The sequence below is a fragment of the Heloderma suspectum genome, chromosome 11, assembly GCF_057233095.1.
Source record: "Heloderma suspectum isolate Gila_16-S chromosome 11, 16-S_ref, whole genome shotgun sequence".
NCBI classification, from domain to species: Eukaryota; Metazoa; Chordata; class Lepidosauria; order Squamata; family Helodermatidae; genus Heloderma; species Heloderma suspectum.
In genome coordinates this window covers 24,604,019-24,623,412 of record NC_139468.1, presented here as the reverse complement: position 1 = coordinate 24,623,412, position 19,394 = coordinate 24,604,019, and the positions used below count along the sequence as shown (strand labels likewise).

Here is a 19,394-nt window from a genome sequence, read left to right as displayed (position 1 = left end):
TATGCACATAGCTGAAGAAAGCTTTTTTGTTGCTTTTAGCATCCCTTGCTAACCTCAGCTCATTCTCAGCCTTAGGTTTAACTGAGTTAAAAATCTTTAACTCAGCTTTAACATGAGAAGAGCCATGTTGGATCAGATCAAGGGTCCACTGAGTCCAGGATTCTGTGCACACAGTGGCTAACCAGCTGCTCACAGGAAACCCACAAGCAGGACAGGAGTGCAACAGCACCCTCCTGCCCATGATTCCCAGCAACTGGTATACATAGGCATACTGCCTCTGATATTGGAAGTAGCATATAGCCATCAAGACTAGTAGCTATTGATAGCCTTCACCAACAGGAATTTATCTAACCCCCTTTTAAAGCCATCCAAATTGGTGACCATCACTACGTGTTGTAGTAAAATGTGGAAGGGAGATGCACATTTTTAAACATGCAGTGGACAGCTGCTGGGGATCTGTGGCCAATCAGGTCTCCCTGGTGCATGAATCCAAGAATTGGGGAATATGTCTGCCTTTCACACTTTATGCATTTGCTATAGAAAATGCTGGTGCACCCATGACAAAGACAATTGCTGCATCAAGTATGAAAGAGTTCTGAATCTCTGTTCAGGAGTGGCTGTAGCTGGTGCACTAGCCTCAGTTGATGAAAGGTGCTGCATGATATGGATGCTGCCTGAGCCTCCAGAAATAGAGCAGGATCATTCTGCACCCACAGGTCTGATGCTTTATGGGAGAGCGCAAACCCAATCCAGTACAGGTTGAACTCCACCATCCAGGTCTGCCAAACCACCCACCACAAAATATTCTTGGGACTGAGCTTCAGTTTATTGGCCCTCATCCAGTCCATTACTGATTCCGCGGACTGATTCAGCACTTCTTCAAATGGGCTCTTAAGCAGCTTACAGCATATAGAAGAACTACAATAAGATAATAATATGTAATCCAATAGCCAATTGAAGAATAAGAGTAAAAAATAACAACCATCTGAGATCAGTAAAATAACTAAAACACAAAGCACAAACAACCTCATCATCCCCACCCAGCAGTAACCCTGTACCTCACTAGTAGAGCCCCTGCTTTGCATGCAGAAGATCCCAGATTCAATCCTTGGCATCTCCAGGTAGAGCAGGAGAAAAAAAAACCTGCCTGAAACCCAGAACCACTGCCAGTCGGTGTTGACAATACTGGGCTAGATGGACCAATGCTTGGTATAAGGCAGTTTCCTATGTTCTTAACCCCCAAACTTTCCTAAATAGGAAGATCTTTGTTGGACTTCTGAAGGCAAGGAGGGAGCCAACCAAGCAGGCTTCCCTGGGTCAGGAGTTCTGGAAAGAGGGTGCCACCACAGAAAAAGGACCTAGACCAAGCTACTGAGTTTCTGAGAATAAAAGGCACACAAAGAACCTCATTTGCAGATCTCAAGGGCCTGGACGACAGCATTGTGGGGATGATACCTGGGACCCATCTAGGGTTTTAAGAGCTAGCCTAGCACCTTAAGGATAGGAATTACATGGTCTTTCTTCTGGAAAGCCCCAGTGAGTGTCTAGCCACCACATTCTAAAACTCACTTCATAATATAAAGATTCCTTGGGAGGATCAGAACCATGTATCATGCTAAGAACCAAGTCAAGTCTGTAGAAGTGTCTTCAGTAAGCCAAAGAAAAACACTGTGCCAAGGGTTGTTCTTCTTGCCGAGGACCAAACCCACTGGAACCATTAACTTACAAGGGTGAAGCTCAAGACAACACCTGTAATGGATGCAGAATCTTTTGCTGAAGCCCAGATCTTCCCTGATTATGTATAATGTGGAAGGGACCCATGTTTTAAAAGCAAAAGGGGTATCTGAGTGAGGGGAGTTGAATCGTCTGCATGTGCACGAATTCCCTCCAGCAGGTACTTTTCTCCCAGCTCAGCTCACTTCCAGTATCAGGGCCTGACTGCAGGGGTGGTGGGGAGGGAGTGGAGGAGAAGAGTTTGGGTGACAGACCATGGGGATTAGGGGTGGTTAAACATTCCCACTGAAAGACCCCTTTTCCTCTAAAAGTCTGGCTCCCACATCCCCACAATGTATACATGATTGAGGTAAACCCAGGTTTAAAAGAAACAGCTCCGTAACCATCACGTGCCATTTGAGCCTTACATCAAGGCTCAAATAAAGTACCAATTTACATTGCAAAATTTGCTAGTAGAACCAGCAGTTGGTTAAATCAGAGTTTTGCTCCCCCAACCACCCCATCTTTCAAGGAGCTTCAAAGCATCTGTGTTGCTTTGATTACTGGAGTGTACACGAATCACACTGCTCACAAGTGGTTAAAAGAAACTCAGCCAACTGGGAAGCCCAAACAAGAGTTAAAAAACACACACCCTCTATTTTGAATGAAGGTCATCAGCTTTGATTTATTCCATATCTGCCTATGACACAAGATTGACTTTGTAAGAGCAAGCAATGTTTCCTGGCCTTCCTCCTCTACCAGCACTGCCCCAAATCTAAAACACATTGCAGCTGATTAAAGAACTAATCTCCTCTATTCATTTGTTCATATAGTTTTAACATTTTTGCCATAATGTAAAGCAAGTAAGCAGCTTTACTCTATTTTTATTTTTATACAGTGTTAGGAGACAGGAAGAACATTTTTTTTGAAAATATTACTCACAATTATATTTACATACTTCAAGATATGATCCATGAAAAACTGCAGTATTGAAAGAAAGCACAGATACGGATACCATCCTTCGGCCAGAGGCCTAATCACTTATAGGTTATGTTTACATGGGTTGTCTTTATACGTTGTTTTGTATTGCTACAGTCTGTTGCAAGCTGCCTTGAGGATCTTTTGATCAAAAGACAAGATGGAAATCATCAAAATAAATAAATAAATATTAAAATTAATGGGACTTAAGAAGAAAAAAATAACTTTGGCTGGATCATGTCCATCCCAACTCCAGGGATTCCTGGATGAGACAGATTATCTAGATCCATTTCAATCTGGCTTCAGACCCAGTTATGGGACAGAAACAGCTTTGGTTGCCTTGGTGGATGACCTACGCCGGGACCTGGACAGGAGGGGTGTGTCGCTGTTGGTTCTGCTGGACCTCTCAGCAGACAAATAGATTTAAGGGACTAGACCTGATAGACAGAGTGCCTGAGGAACTATGGACGGAGGTCGGTAATATTGTTCAGGAGGCAGCAACTCAACCCATCCCAAAGAAAAAGAAATGCAAGAAAGCAAAGTGGCTGTCTGATGTAGGGTTGGCGGAGAATTTCTCCACGAATCTTCGGGAGGCCAAGTGCCGACGCATTCGGCCCCCCGAAAGTGTTGGGGAAATTCTCCGCCAGCCCCCCGCCCCCCCCCCCGGGATGACTTACCTTCGGCGAATGGCCCTCTCAGCGGCGGGTCCCAGCGGCGGTTCGGCGGCGGCGGGGGCTGGTCTCCCGACCAGCTGCCACCACCGCCATTGCAAAAAAAAAAAGTAAAGTTAAAAAAAAAAAACACCCGTGATAGGCTACGTAACGATTTACATAGCCTATCATGGCTAGATTTCCAAAGTCAGCCGTGATAGGCTACGTAAATCGTCACGTAGCCTATCACGGGTGTGTGTTTTTGTTTTTGTTTTACTTTTTTTTTCGCAGCCAGGTAGACGGGGCGCTCCTACCCGGCCTGAATTTCGGCCGGGCGAGGCGGGGCGCCTCCCCCCCCTCGCCTGAACTTCAGGGGGAGAACCGAAGCACCTCCCCCCCCACCGCGAAGCAAGCTGTAGGACGAGGTAAGTCCCTTTAGTCCATCCCTAGTCTGATGAGGCTTTACAAGTAGCTGAGGAAAGAAGGGAAGCAAAAAGCAAGAGAGGAAGGGGAAGATATATCCAACTGAATGCAGAGTTCCAGAGAATAGCAAGGAGAGACAAGAAGGCCTTCTTAAATGAATAATGCAAAGAAATCGAGGAAAACAATAGAATGGGAAAGACTAGAGATCTCTTCAAGAAAATCAGAGGTCTCAAGGGAACATTTTGTGCAAAGACAGGCATGATAAAGGATAAAGAAGGCAGGGACCTAACAGAAGCAGATGAGATTAAGAAGAGGTGGAAAGAATACAAAGAAGAACTATACAGGAAAGATCATAATGTCCCTGATAGCCATGACAGTGCGGTCACTGAACTTGAGCCGGACATCCTAGAGAGTGAAATCAAGTGGGCCTTAGGAAGCATTACTACCTACAAAGCTGGTGGAGATGACAGTATTCCAGCTGAACTATTTAAAATCCTAAAAGATTATGCTGTTAAAGTGCTGCACTCAATATGCCAACAAATTTGGAACACTCAACAATGGCCGCAAGACTGGAAAAGGTCAGTTTACATTCTAATTCCAAAGAAGGGCAACGCCAAAGAGTATTCAAACTACCGTACAATTGCGCTCATTTCACATGCCAGCAAGGTGATGCTCAAAATCCTACAAGCTAGGCTTCAGCAGTATGTGAACCGAGAACTACCGGAAGTACAAGTTGGGTTTTGAAGAGGCAGAGGAACTAGAGATCAAATCGCCAACATTCGCTGGATCATGGAGAAAGCAAGAGAATTCCAGAAAAAGTCTATTTCTGCTTCATTGACAACACTAAAGCCTTTGATTGTGTGGATCACAACAAACTCTGGCAAATTCTGAAAGAGATGGGGGTACCAGACCACCTTACCTGTCTCCTGAGAAACCTGTACGAGGGTCAAGAAGCAACAGTAAGAACCAGACATGGAACAACCGAGTGGTTCAAAATTGGGAAAGGAGTACGACAAGGCTGCATATTGTCGCCCTGCTTATTTAACTTATATGCAGAGTACATCATGAGAAACGCCGGGTTGGATGAATCACAGGTCAGAATTAAGATTGCCGGGAGAATTATCAACAACCTCCGATATGCAGACGATACCACCCTAATGGCAGAAAGCGAAGAGGTTCTAAAGAGCCTCTTGTCGAGGGTGAAAGAGGAGAGTGCAAAAGCTGGTTTGAAACTCAACATTAAAAAAACGAAGATCACGGCATCTGGCCCCATCACTTCCTGGCATATAGAAGGGGAAGAAATGGAAGCAGTGACAGATTTTATTTTCTTGGGCTCCAAGATCACCGCAGACGGTGACTGTAGCCATGAAATTAAAAGACGCTTGCTCCTTGGGAGGAAAGCTATGGCAAATCTAGACAGCATAGTAAGAAGCAGAGACATCACCTTGCCGACAAAGGTCCGTCTAATCAAAGCTATGGTTTTCCTAGTAGTAATGTATGGCTTTGAGAGCTGGACTATAAGGAAGGCTGAGCGCCCAAGAATCGATGCTTTCGAACTGTGGTGCTGGAGAAGACTCTTACGAGTCCCCTGGACTGCAAGGAGGTCAAATCAGTCAATCCTAAAGGAAATCAACCCTGACTGCTCATTGGAAGGACAGATACTGAAACTGAAGCTTAAATATTTTGGCCACCTAATGCGAAGAGAAAAGTCACTGGAAAAGACCCTGATGCTGGGAAAGATTGAAGGCAAAAGGAGAAGGGGACAGTAGAGGATGAGATGGCTAGCTAGCATCACCGATGCAATGAAGATGAACTTGAGCATTCTCCGGGAGACAGCGGAGGACAGGAAGGCCTGGCGTGCTACGGTCCATGGGGTCACGAAGAGTCGGACATGACTGAACAACAACAACAACAATATACAAGCCTTGTATATGTGCATATCACCCCTTTCCTCCTCACTTCTCAGTTGCCATGACTAAAAACTATGGGTTAATTACCCATAGTTTCCCATTAAGCCCAAACTAGACAACCATGGTTACCAAGTTAGTTACCAAATTTGGAAGAAAACAAGATAAGAACCCATGGTTTAAAAATAGTTTCAGATCCTGGTTTGTTCCAAGCCTGGTAACCATAGTTTCCTGGTTTAGACAGAACATGAAATAATAGTTTATTACCTAGGAAGTGTTCAGTCATGATGCTCAGAGAAGGGATGAGAGAAGGGGCAAAGTAGGGATGGTGCATGTGAGCACTGTGTATGTGAGTACAAAGTTATGAATATCTTGGCTTAATAAGCCATTGTGTTTCAGTTGCCATAAGATAATTATGAACATTTATCAGCATTGGCTTATTCACACATGCAATTTCGTATTTGATACTACAATCAAATGACAGACATGCATGTGCAATCCAGTCCCAAGACACAAAATACTCCATCTATTCAGTTATCCAACTATTCTTGATGACCTAACTAAAGTTTGATTCCAACATGGCTATGTGTGGTCAAACTATAAAAACACAACTGCACCAAAGTTGTATATGGATTAGCCAACAAGAATGCAGTGATAGTTACACTCCAGTCTATGGCTAAAGCTGCAGCAATGACATTAAGGACTTTTCCCACTTGGTAAATATTTTGAGTCCACTTAATGTGGCCCTCACCTTGAACTCCTCCACCCCCGCAAAGCAATGGGAAGTTTTATAATTAAAAATGGAAGGATGTAGAGTTCAGGGCAGAACCAAGTGCTTTTGTAAATCTCACTCTAAGCCCTCAACAAGAGAGCTTTGACTGGGGATTGAAGACATGAGCCTGTACACGACTATAAAGGCATTGTTCCAAACCAATATCCATACTCCTCTACACAGAGGTTAACTTATGTTTTATTTCCCCCCAGCAATCATTTTGATCAGTATTGCATAACATCAAGCCCATGCTGAAAATCCATGGGATGTTAATGGGAAGTTTTGCAGAAGTCAAAGGCACATCGCATGCTTATAAGTGCTGCTCTAATTCCAGCTTGTAAATAAGCTTTCTTGGACATCTGTTCTAAGTGACCAAGGAGAAAAACTCCCACCACCACTACCTTTTTTAGGCCATCAAGTTCCCATAAATTAGTAATCGAAGTGAAGTATAATCAAGGCTAGTTCGTTTTCTTTTAAGGCTGTGGGCCAATAACATCTGTGTACTTATTTGTAAGACTGTTCTAATTGGCACTGCACATGTAAACAAATTTAAATGATATATAATTTACCCCCATCATTCTGTCCCACAATTGGGACCTCCAAGGCAGCTAACAATTTAAGAATAATAAAATCAATGCCACAACAAATAAAACATACAGACAAAAAAAGGAACAAAATTCAGCTATCAGTCATTCCAAAAGCACAACACTTGTGTCAATACTGAGTGGGAGTCATGTTCTGCTTGCAGGCTTCCCATAGGCATCTGGTTGGCCACTCTGGGAACAGAATGTTGGACTAAACAGGTCTGTCATCTGATCCAGCATGGCTTTTCCTATGTTCTTCAGGAGGGGGCAAAATGAACCTACTAAGAGAGAGATTTCCATAGTCTGAGTACCATGACCAAGAGGGTCGTAATCCACCTTTCTACCACCTGTACCTCTGCCAGTGGTGGGATATGGAGCATCTGGAACCAAGTAAGTAGAAGCCAATGCAGTTCACAAAACTAAAAGGAGAGACATGAGCAAAGCCCTGCAAATATTAAGATATACAGCAACATTCATAAATGAAACAAGAGAGAAGAGCATTATGAACACAATGAGAAGAGATAAGATAAGATAAGATAAGATAAGATAAACAAGCAAGTGTTAATTATGTTAGAAGAAAGGGATAAATATTAGAAACATTAGGAAGATAAAAATGGCAAATTTTGGCAAGATTATGAGCTTGAGAGGGAGAGTGATTAGGGACATCAAATTTACGAGAAACTGGGGAAGAATGAGAAGGTGTAGGGAAAGAATAAGATTTTGGTTTTGCTGGCACTACATTTGAGATGCTGCTGAGTCATCTAATCTGTGATAGCAAAGAAGCAAGCACATTTTAGTCAGAAAGAAAGAGGCTAGTGTATGAACAAAGTGTTAGTTGTCAATACAGCCGTGTCAAGAAAAACAAGAATAGAATACAAAATTTTATTTGCAGCAGCCACAATCCATTGCAAATCAGGAAATATATATATATAGGTGAATGAGGGAACCATAAAAGGAAGAATATAAAGGGTAGAGGTCACAACAGAATCCCAAGGAACATCAACAGAAAGGGAGAAAACTGCTGGGGGGAACCATTATAAGAAACCCTGAGTGAATAATTAGATGGATATGAAGAGAACTGACCAAGACCAATGTCTGAGAAAAAACCCAACTTAGTAAGAAACAAAAGAACACGACAGTAGTTAACAGTATCAGGATTGAAGATGGAGCAAAAAGCAAAAGAACAGAGGAAAGGTATTCAGATTTTGCGAAATCATTGGAAATGCTGTCCAGGTTGGTTTGGAAGAAAAGTGAGGATGAAAGCCAACTTCAACAGGATGAAGAAGAGAAAGGATAAAGTTGATGCTCAGGACTCTTAGAAAAGAAATAAGGTAATTTTAAGCAACACATTTTCACAATGAGAAGAATCAAAAGATTTTTTTAAGCAGAGCAGAAACCATGGGTTGCTCAAAGGGCAGCAGGCAAAAATACCAAAACATAGGGAAAAGTTTAAAAGATATGATGGGAGGAACTGAGGAGAAATGGAACCCAGGAAATGAGAAGGAATAAGGCATTTAATTAGGGATGTCAGAGAATTTCGCCACGGATCTCGGTGAGGCCGAATGCCAGTGCATTCGGCCCCCCGAGATCTGTGGTGAAACGGCCTGCCACCCCCTGCCCCCCCTGTGGATCCCCCCCGGGACGAGACTTACCTGGGGCGGATCTTCCGGGCGGCGGCGGCGGCTGGTCTTCCGACCGGCTGCCGCCGCCGCCATTTGTCTTGTAAAAAAACAAAAAAAACAAAACGTGATAGGCTACGTAAAGATTTATGTAGCCTATCATGGCTGGGTTAAAACACACACACACACACACACATGACGTGATAGGCTACGTAAAGATTTATGTAGCCTATCATGGCTGGGTTAAAAAAAAAAAACTGCGAACGCAAATGGCGGCGGCTACGGCCGCCGCCATTTGCATTCCTTATTTTTGGCCATCTTAATCTATGTAAATATTTACGTAGGCTAAAACGGTGAATCAAAAAGGGATGCAAATAGCGCCCGCTACGCTATTTGCGTTCTCCTTTATTTTCGCCGTCATAGTCTACGTAAATATTTACGTATATTAAGATGGCCAAAAAGAAGGAACGCAAATGGCGGCAGCCGTAGCTGCCGCCATTTGCATACACGGTTGTTGTTTTTGTTTTTTCCCAGAGCCCTCCATGGCTGGAAATCCGGCTGTGGACGGCTCTGGGCTGGCTGGGCCTGGCCGGCTGCTCCACAGAGCTGCCGCGGAGCACAGCCGGCTGTGGAGGATTCCGGGGGGGGAGGAACGGATCGCCTCCCCCCCATCGAGGATTCCGGGGGGAGGAACAGAACGCCTCCCCCCCACCATCATTTAATGGTGTATGATTCAGCATTTATGCCAGCTGTTTAACAGGTCTAGTATTTTATTGAAATTGGTTTTTTAGCTGTTTAAATTGTTTTTGCATATTGTATATTTATTTTTTATGCTGTAGCTTTTGTCTTGTGAATTGTCGTGAACCACCCAGGCAGCTTCGGCTATTGGGCAGTATAAAAATGAAATAAATAATTAAAAGAAGATCCAGGAAAGAGAAAGTCAGCTTGGGAAAAAGAATAAGAGAACAATCTTAAAGAGAAATGGCCAGGGCAGGGGGGGTGGGAGTAAGAAAAGATTGCAGGAGGTGTAAATAGAGAAGGAGGAGGAAGGAGGAAAGGAAGATGTAGAAGACAAAGTAGCAAAGAAAGAGAAGAGAGTCAATTAGTGAAAAAAGTTGAGGAGAAAGGAGGAGAATCAAAAACAGAGAAAGTACAGCACTGGTTGGATGAAAAAGAGCGAGAATGCTTCCAGACAGAGCACCTAGCACTAACAGTCATGAAGCATTGTGCAGCTGTTCGGTGTTTTCCACCTTAACAGAAGCACCCCAGGTATTCAAGGACTATAAAATTGCTTAGCAGCAGATAAAGCAGCACCCAAAGAACTGAATATAAATCAAACAAGGAATCAGTCTTGCATGATACAATACAATTTTGATGCAATATATTAAAAAAAGTGGGGAGGGACTATACATCTTGGCCATTAAGCACCTGTCCTCTGTGCCGACCAAAACAGTGCTGTCATTTGCCAAGACGCTCATCATCTGTTGAGTGGGGAGAGGGTGGCATGGGGTGCAGCTAGAGCTGTGCACAGATGGCCTCTCAAAATTCTCCACCTTATTTGTGGGCAGAGAAATTTGGGAAGTAATTTCACTGAATTTCTCCAGGGGGAAGAGAAATTCTCCACAGTTTCTCCTAGTGAGGGCTCCCCATTGGCAGGGCTTGTAGCAGAGCATCTTTCTTTTTGGTAAGGGTTTTGGGGGTTTTCATGCTGCAACAGCACCAACTGTGTTGGCAGGCAGGACCCCATTTTGCATCCACCACAATGCAGGTGTGCGGGGGGGGGGCAGTGTTGTGTCAAGCTCCAGGGATGAGGTGGAGTCAGTGCTTTGCCAAAACCTGTCCTCTAATTTCTAGAAAGTTCTCTTCCCTCATGAAAGCGGCTTCCATTGTTTTGCCTCATTCTCAGGACAGTCTACAATTTCTGTTGAATTTCTTTTGGTGGTGTTTTTGAGCTTACCCTCATCACAGCTAAGCTTCCCAGGCTGCCTGCATGTCCTGATCTGAAAAAGTCCCATGGGAGGAATTACCTCATGGTGCCTTAAACGGGGCTTTAACTGAACTGTAGGAAGCTGAGGAGGCCACAGGCAGCCAGAGAGATGATTGTACAATGAAAAACCGGACACCTGTGCTCTCTCCTCGGCTAAGGAAGGCAAGCCCAAGAAACCCAAACCCAACCCTTGAGAATTTCTCTGAAATTTCTTCAGTATTGAACTTCCTTTCGAAAGTAATTTCTATCAAATTGAATGAGAATGGTCGGAAAAATGTGGGAGAAATTTTCATCACAGCACTAGGTGCAGCAGGGAGGGGTGAGGACTCCAGGTTCTAAGTACAGGGCATTTCTCCACCAGGCAAGTCCCTTTTATATATTTATTTATTTTTATTTATTTGTTTATTTCATTTATATCCCGCCTTTTTCCTCTTGCAAGGAACCCAAGGTGGCTTACATTATCCTCCTCCTCTCCATTTTATCCTCACAACAACAACCCTGTGAGGTGGGTTGGGCTGAGAGTCTGTGACTGGCCCAAAGTCACCCAATGAGCTTCCACGGCTGAGTGGGGACTAGAACCCGGATCTCCCAGCTCCCAGTCCAACACTTTCACCACTACACCACACTACACACATAAGACAGAGGAGTTCCACTACCAAATATGTATTCCCATTAAAATATTTTCCAGTACCTTGGATTGAGGCATATGTGTTTTATGCAAATAAAATCAACATCTCATTGTTCAGAACTTAAAAGGTGAGCTCATGCAACATCTTATGGCTCATCACTTAGCTGAGTTGCTGTTTTCATTCAAAAGCAAGATTATATCTTCGTTCTAGATCTGCCTTCCCCAACCTGGTGGCCTCCAGATGCATTGCACTACAATGGCCATTATCCCCAGTCAGCACAGCCAGCGGTCATGATGGCTGGGGATGATAGGAGTTGTTGTCTGACACATCTGGAGGTGCCAAATTGGAGAATGCTGTTCTAGATTTGGTAGATCTCGCAGAAAAGACAGAGAAGCTCTTTACAGGTCTTACTCAACAAACTCCCTCACTGGTGTCCTTCTTGGTGGTCTGTCATCTGGAATGATTTTATTACTTGGAAGCAGTACTTTGAGTCTCTAGAAAACAAGAGTATTTACATTTTCCAATACTACTAATATCTGGAAAAATAGCTATTTTCTTGTAGCAGCTAAAAGGGCAGAAGCAAAAATAAAAAGATGAAGAAAAGCAATAAAAGAGAGGGAATTAGCTATTTCTTATGGGAAAAATACAGTTAACATCTTAAGGTGTCCAACAGCTGATCCAAACATTTCAATAACCCCCAAAATTGTTCAGGATAAGAGGGAAGATCTTTGGTTTCTGGCCAGGGATTTCTCTACAAGACAAAGTACTCAAGGACCACAGCAAAATCAATTCTGCAGAAAGTTAAATCTGAACTACAGCAGCTGATATATAATATTCATTATATTTTACGTACGTAGGATTGCCTGTCATGGTTAATGCAAGTTCAATGAAGAATGCACATACATTCCAGCGATCTTGCACATTCAAGCGAACGAGTAAAACAGAGGTGCAGAGCCTCTATCAGCCCAAGGGCCAAATTCCATTTTGGAGAAGCTCTCAGGGGCCACATTCCAGTAGTGGGCAGAGCCAAGGGTAAAGTAGGTGGGGCCAAACATACCAGCATATTGTAGCTTAAAGCTCTTACTGCTAGTAACTCAGCCTTAGGAGAGGCATTTCAAACTTTTAGAATGGGGAAGGAACTACACAAAACCCCCAACCACCTGACAGCGTTTGGGGAAAAGGGGTGGAACAAGGCCTTTGGGGACCCCCAGGGGGCTTGATTGGGACCACAGGATGACTGGATTTGTCCCCTGGGCCTGATGTTCTGCACCTCTGATGTAAAGAATATGCACAGTAGCTGAGTGGGGATTTGAACTCCATTCTTCTTGGTCTAAGTCCAACACCAACCACTACACTAGACTGGTGTTAAATAGTTCTACTACTATTAAACAGGCCCTGTAGAGATACTGCCTTGGCAAACCACTGTTCCTTTTCTTCCAGTTATCTGATAGTACATAAGTGTGTAGAACTGCAAACCTTTCCATCTGCATGTATTTCCTTAATACCTACAAGACTGCATATAAAGGGTTTTATACAGCGTTGCTTAAAAATATAAGCACATGCTTGCCAGACCAAGGCAGAACATAATGAACTATGAGTGGTGAACATGAATCCATATGCAACACTGCTACAGCAGAACAGTGGACAAGTTGTTCCCATTAATATTTTACTTGTCTCCCCTTTCAAACTAACAGTAAGTCTTTTTAAGATAGCAAATGCTTTTTCAAAGATGTGTAAGTAGCAGCATTATTTTAAACAAGGTTACATACCAGTTCTGGAATGAATGTCCAGATTACAGTATATAGAAGTTGTCCTCCCTTCTCCTATCCTCAAACAAAATTACTGTCTCAGAAAAGCTATTTAAAATTGTAGAATAAAGGAAGTAAATGTTGAGCGGTAAAGATGACAAGACAGAACTGAGAGTTAGGGGTTAACCACACATGGCAGACAAGTGTAACGTTAGCTTGATGGTCCCTCCTCCATTGCAAATCATGTTTATTATTTTATTCTTTGGTAACCCGACGCACCAAGCTTACGAAGGTTCCTCAATGACAAGATCAGTAATGGGGAACAAGTATCACCTTAAAGGCACCTGGCCCATCATAACCAATATCTTCCCCTAAGATGTGTCAGCTGCATTCTGAGGACATTCTCAGTTGATGCAGAGTAATGAGAGCTAGCAAGAACTGGAGACGAGCACATCATGCAAACCAAGTATGCAATCTGGAACAAGAGTGAGCAGAAGGTAGATTTCTAGGTGCTTGGGACTTCAATTCCCAGAGGCCTCTGCCAGAATTATAAGGGCTGGGAATGCTGGGAGTTGGAAGTCCAAAACATCTGGAGATCTAGTTTCTGTCCACCCCTGACTTAGAACACTCCCCAGAATCTTCTGCAATGCACACGGGTTCCTCAACAGACAAGTTCATGCAAAAAAAGAAGAGTTCCCTGACATAGAAAGTTTGAAAACCACTGATTTAAATTATTTGCACAGATCCACAACACTGTGGGCCAGAATCTTATCAAGGTTCAAATGATGCTTGCTACCATCACACAAAGTAGAAGCTTAATATTGCACCCTCTATTACTCACATACTTTTGAATTCTTTGTTTGCATGCATACATGATTTGGAGTTTCAGATTTCAATAGCTGCTTCTAGGCACCCTGAGAGAACTGTTAGGCCTTGAATAAACCAAATATTAATGGCACCCACTTACCTTGCCACTGCTGGACCATCACCTAGCAGGCTACAGCTCCATCCACAGAGACTAGTCTGCAGCCTAGCAGAGCCTTTAAAATGACTGTTTTACCACATGAATGTGGAGGAGAAAAGGTTGTCTCCTGGGGACTCTTCCATCTCAGAAATGGAAGAGGAGGAAATGAAGAGAAGATGGCAGCTTTGGGAAGGAAGAGGGACAGAGGGCTCAAATTCTTCACACCCTAAATCAGGGACCAAAGTAACTAAAGTGCCAGAAGAACATAAGAACTGTGCTGGATCAGACCAAAGGCCTATCTAGTCCAGCATTCTGTTCCCACACTGGCCAATCACCTGCCTGTAGGAAGTCCACAAGTAGGACATGAGTGCAACAGCACCTTCCCACTCATGTTCCCCGAGAAACTGGTTTCATAGTGCCTCAGATACTGGAAGCAATATATAGCCATCATGACTAGTAGCCATTGATAGTCTCATCCTCCATGAATCTGTCTAATTCCCTTTTGAAGCCATCCAAGCTGGAGGCCGTCACTACATCTTGTGGTGGTGAATTCCATAGGTCAACTGTGCACTGTGCGAGGAAGGACTTTGTTTTCTGCGTCCTGAATCTCCCACCATTCAGTTTCATGGAATGACCCCACTGGGTTCTAGTATTATGGGAGATGGAGAAAAACATCTCCCGATCTACTTTCTCCATGACATGCATCGTTTTGCACACCTCTGTCAAGTAGGGCTGAAAACAGGGAGACCAGGTACAAGAGTATGCCCAGATTTTGTGCAGGGGAGAGGAAGGCACACACTCGCTTTTCACCTAGGCTGCCCAATGGCAAGAAACAATCGTGTGCCATGCCTTTCTTGTGATGCAGGGAGCAGAGGTCTAATACTTCACTCAACTGCTGGCTTTGCTCTTTGTGAAGAAAGCTGTATTTTAAGGCTTTGATTTCACCCCAGCCTTAAATCATGGAAATGGGAACTGTTTCCATCACCTTAACAGGTATGAGTGGCCAAGAGATCAGGCTCTTCATCTTCTTTCAGCATTAACATATGCCCTGCAGTCTCCAAAACACATCTGAGTAAGTTGGGCTTTATTTCCGTGTCATCCAAATATTGCTCCGTTCAGTTAAAGCTCTTTTGATCAAAAAGCAATCACTTTTTCTTTTAACAAGTTTGTTATAAAAGGGGCCTATTTTGCAGCTGTGTTTTACTGCTTGATAAGTTATTGCTTTCCCAGGTGTTTAGATCAGGGTACATCTCATCTGAATTAGAAACCCGCCAGCAGTAGCCAAAGCATGAAGTACTTTGCTTTTATATCTCAGCAGCTTCCCAAAAAGCATGAATAGTAATTTGAATGTGCTTAACTGCCCGATTTTCCCTGTCTCCATCTACCTATGGTGATTTTAAAGAAAAGATTAGAAGTAGGGTTTCAGCAGAATAGGGTTGGATCCAAATGCCCTCCCCTCCAATTTTACAAATGGGTGGTGAAAGTAGGGGCTACTTTTTCAGAGACAGAGGGAGAGAATTACTCACTAGGTTCATGAGTGGACTTTATCTTTAACAATAGCAATGGCTTTTGTTAGTCTTCCTTTACATTTTATTTTGCTGTTGTCTGTGGCAGAAGCAGAACTCCCTTCCTGGTGGTCTGGCCACCATTTCCCTCTTCAAAACACCCTGGAAGAAAGGCTATTCCAGGGCATTGTGGGAGGGGTGGAATTTGAAAAATGCTCCCAGTCTTCAGGGGCTCACGCTCATCCCCCACCCTAAGAAATCACCAGAATTCTAATTTTGGTGATTTTTGTCCCAATCTTTCAACAAATATTCTCCTGCTTCTACAGTTAGGCTGAAAAAAACACACAATTTCAGGTGATACAGGGTAGAAATATTTCCGAAAACATGCTATTTATTTTGCACCAGCCATGTGCTATTTAACCACCTTCAATCAGTTCAGTGTTGTTTTTCTTTCTCGCTGCTGTCCCTTTGGCTCCATTTCCCCCACACACCCTGTGTTACCTCTCCTCTCCTGGACTGGTCTCATGGGTGATGCCAGCCAATCAGGTATCATGCAATGAATACAATGATGTCATGATGTTATGTAGCCAATCAAATTTGGCAACAGTATGACACAGCTGATGGCCAACAAGTCAGTTGGATGAAAACGCAATGCTTCCTGAATTAGTCACATGGGAGACAATGGTCAATCGAGCATCAACAGTGGAAGGGATGACATCACCACATTATGCGGATAGTCGGATCTGGCTACATGATGTAGCTGCTGAGGGTAAATAAATACAATTGACAGAGTGCACGCAAGAAAAGCCAGTGTAAATGAATACCGAACATGGCCACAAATAATTGAAAGATTAAAGTGTTTTGGTTTGGTTTGTACACTGCAGAACATTCCTAACAAAAGGGGAGTGCTTTCACCTCAGCCCTAATTAGAAGTTAGGCAGCCTGCTTCTGCCCTTGATGGTTTTGGAACTAACAATCTAATACCACAATCCATTCCAGACAAGCGCGCGCGTGCACACACGCACACACACACACACACACACCACATATGCTGTGAAGGGTGGTCCCCTAACAACAGAATTTCCAGGTACCTGGAGCCAGGATGGTGTGTGACTAGAGGCTGGCAGTGGGTGAGAAAGAAACCTCCTCTTTCACATTTGCACAGATTTTTGGCCTATAAATTTCTGCATTATTCACATTGTGCTGACAGTGTACTGTAAGTATCCATGAATGCAATTCTCATCGTTTTGATGTGGAGTTCAATGGGTTTCTGGGACACATTGTGTTACGAATAAATTTCCACAGCAGGCCACACACTTCCTAGATTTACTTCAGATCTTTTGCCAAGATTAACAGGGTCTCTTTCATGTTGCTTTCTTTGCCATTATATCTCTATTCCATGTTTGGTGTAATGTATCTATGGCTTCTGGTGTACGCATTGCTGGTCTAATTATAAGAAACATGGTTTGTTATTTTCCAGACTCCCTGCTTCATCCATTACTCTTTGCAATTTCACTTCCATAGGCTCAAAATAACCCATAACTGTGAAACAATAATATGCAAATTTGTACATTTAATTGCTACATTTATCCAGCATTAATGAACTGTATTCAGGAATCTCTCTATTAAGAAAGGTGTTTTTGTTTGTTTGTCATAGGGATGTATGAGAAATTCATTTCAGTTCATTTTTTATTAGGATTTACCCTTTTTCACACCTTCCAGACCAAATACAGACTCACACACAATCTGCAGACGAAGTCTGTACATTTCTGAGCTTGGAATGTGATTCACCAATCCAAGAAAATGTGTTTGACAGCATATGTACATTTGAAAAATGCTCATGAAACAAATGTGGACTTTTGAAAAATGCGCACAAATAGTCCTTAATCAATGGGAGAAGAATGTGTATATTTCAAATATGTGCACAGTTGTTGTGTACATTTGGAAAAATATGCACAAAAATATGCATGGGTTTTCATGCGAAAAGACAAAAACAAAGCTCACAACCTGATATGGACTTGAGTCAGAACGAGCTTTGAATTGGAATTCGAAGAACTTTGGCGAGCTCGAGTTTTGCTGATTCGCACATCCCTAGTTTGTCAAAGCACTTTGGTGCCAGAAGCAGAAAAACCCAAAGAGTACTAGGGATCCTTGAAAATTTCATTCAGTCCACATTTGGAAGTGAGCCAACATGATTGGCACCTCCCAAACAAATGTGCAGATTGGAACAAAGTTAACCTTCCATTTCACATGTCTCCAAATTTTGCAGTGCAGTTCTCAGCATAAAGTTTGCTTGAAAATGTATATAAAAATGAGCATTTTACAATAAAATGCATATAAAAACTGGGGAGAGCCAGTGTGGTGTAGTGGTTAGAGCGTTGGCCTGGGACTCAGGAGGTTCATGTGCCACTAAATGAATGGTTTAGCAGTACATGAACAAACCTTAGGCTCACAAGTGTTTGGACAGGGTTCCAATTCTGATTTCCAGTTCTTTGCTGACAAACAAGAAGGGTGTCATAGCACATGAGGGGTAGAGATGGACAAAGCAGTCAATTCTGGTTTCTCTTAGGCCACAATCCTATCCATGTTTATATTGGGTGGGCAATGCTGGGAGTTGTAGGACTTCTTTCTGTCTAAACATGCATAGGATTGCGCTCTTAGTTTTTCACTTTCCCAATCAAGTTCAGTTTGTCCTGAATTTTGAGAGAATTGTTTTAAAGTTCACATTAAAATTCATGCATGTTTTACTGCACATTTCACCTGATAAAACATATTTTTGTAAGCAATTTTCCATACTATACACATTTTCGCAAGCAATTTTCCTATTATAATGCATTTTTAACATATTCATTAATATGCACATTTTGTGTGCACTTCTCACTAGTAAACTCATTTTTGTATGTATTCTTTAAAAATGGAGAACCCTATTGCAACATTTGGAGAAGTGCACAGTTCTAACTGAATTTCAGTTTGCGCATTGGTTTGAAGTGCAAAATAAGGTAAGTTCTCATTAAAATGCAAACCAAAGTAATTGGTTTAGAGAAGAGGCTCATTCCAGGAGCACCAAAGCAAGGTCTGAGTTTGGTATTGTAACTACTGCTTGGCTGTTTTGTATTATTCTTGCATTTTTATAGATTTAGCTTTTTGTAAAATTGCTCCTACTGCCTTTTTGGGGTAGATAATGAAACTCACAAGTGTGTGTATGGGGGGGGGGGGCTTATGGTAAAAATAAACAAAATTAATCACTGCTCCCTTTAAAAAATATTGCACCAAACATTAGATAATGGTCTGCTTTGTGATCACCAGTGTCCCAGTATCTCCTTGAAAAGATGAAAGGAACTCCATCATTTTCATATTCGGCAGACAAACCTGATCATCGTAGCGGTAGGTAAGGAACTGTTCTCCTGCTGTGTCTTCCAAGAAACTTCCTTGCGGAGAAAGTGCAAACTCGGGCAAGAAGTAGGCACCTTGGGACTGCTCTGCTCTTGTCTGTAAAAGATTAAATTAGATCATGTTCCAGCTACTGAAGAAAGAGAAGTCCAAAATATTCAGAAGCATGTGCACATACCTATATGTCCCATTACAGCATATGACAAGGGAAAGGCACTATTCAGTACAGTGCCAGTATGGGTGTGGTTGGACACTTGCTGAGGTCCCACGCCCCAACAGGGGCCTAGAATCCCTTGGACATGCTCCTCCTTTCATCATTACAACCTACCTATTCATCTGCCTCTCCCTCTGGCCCAGACAATGGTGGCAATGAGAAGGAGGAGCAACAGCAGATGTCACTGCCTATTTCCTCAATGGTTTTCTGCCTATCAAGTAAGCCAGTGATAGCAATGATGAGAAAGAGGATGAGGAACAATGATAGCTGATGACAATGGGGGTAAGACTCATTGAGGAAGGGGTCAATTG

General features: G+C 42.9%; 1 protein-coding gene across 1 annotated transcript in view; it reads right to left on the bottom strand.

Moving 5' to 3' along the window:
* Positions 1–19,394, bottom strand: part of ADAMTSL3 (ADAMTS like 3) — a 415,333-nt gene that overhangs the window by 326,805 nt on the left and 69,134 nt on the right. Inside the window, exon 3 of the mRNA XM_084817237.1 lies at positions 18,849–18,968. Coding sequence (XP_084673363.1) covers positions 18,849–18,968 — 120 coding nt within the window. The remainder of the gene's footprint in view (positions 1–18,848; positions 18,969–19,394) is intronic.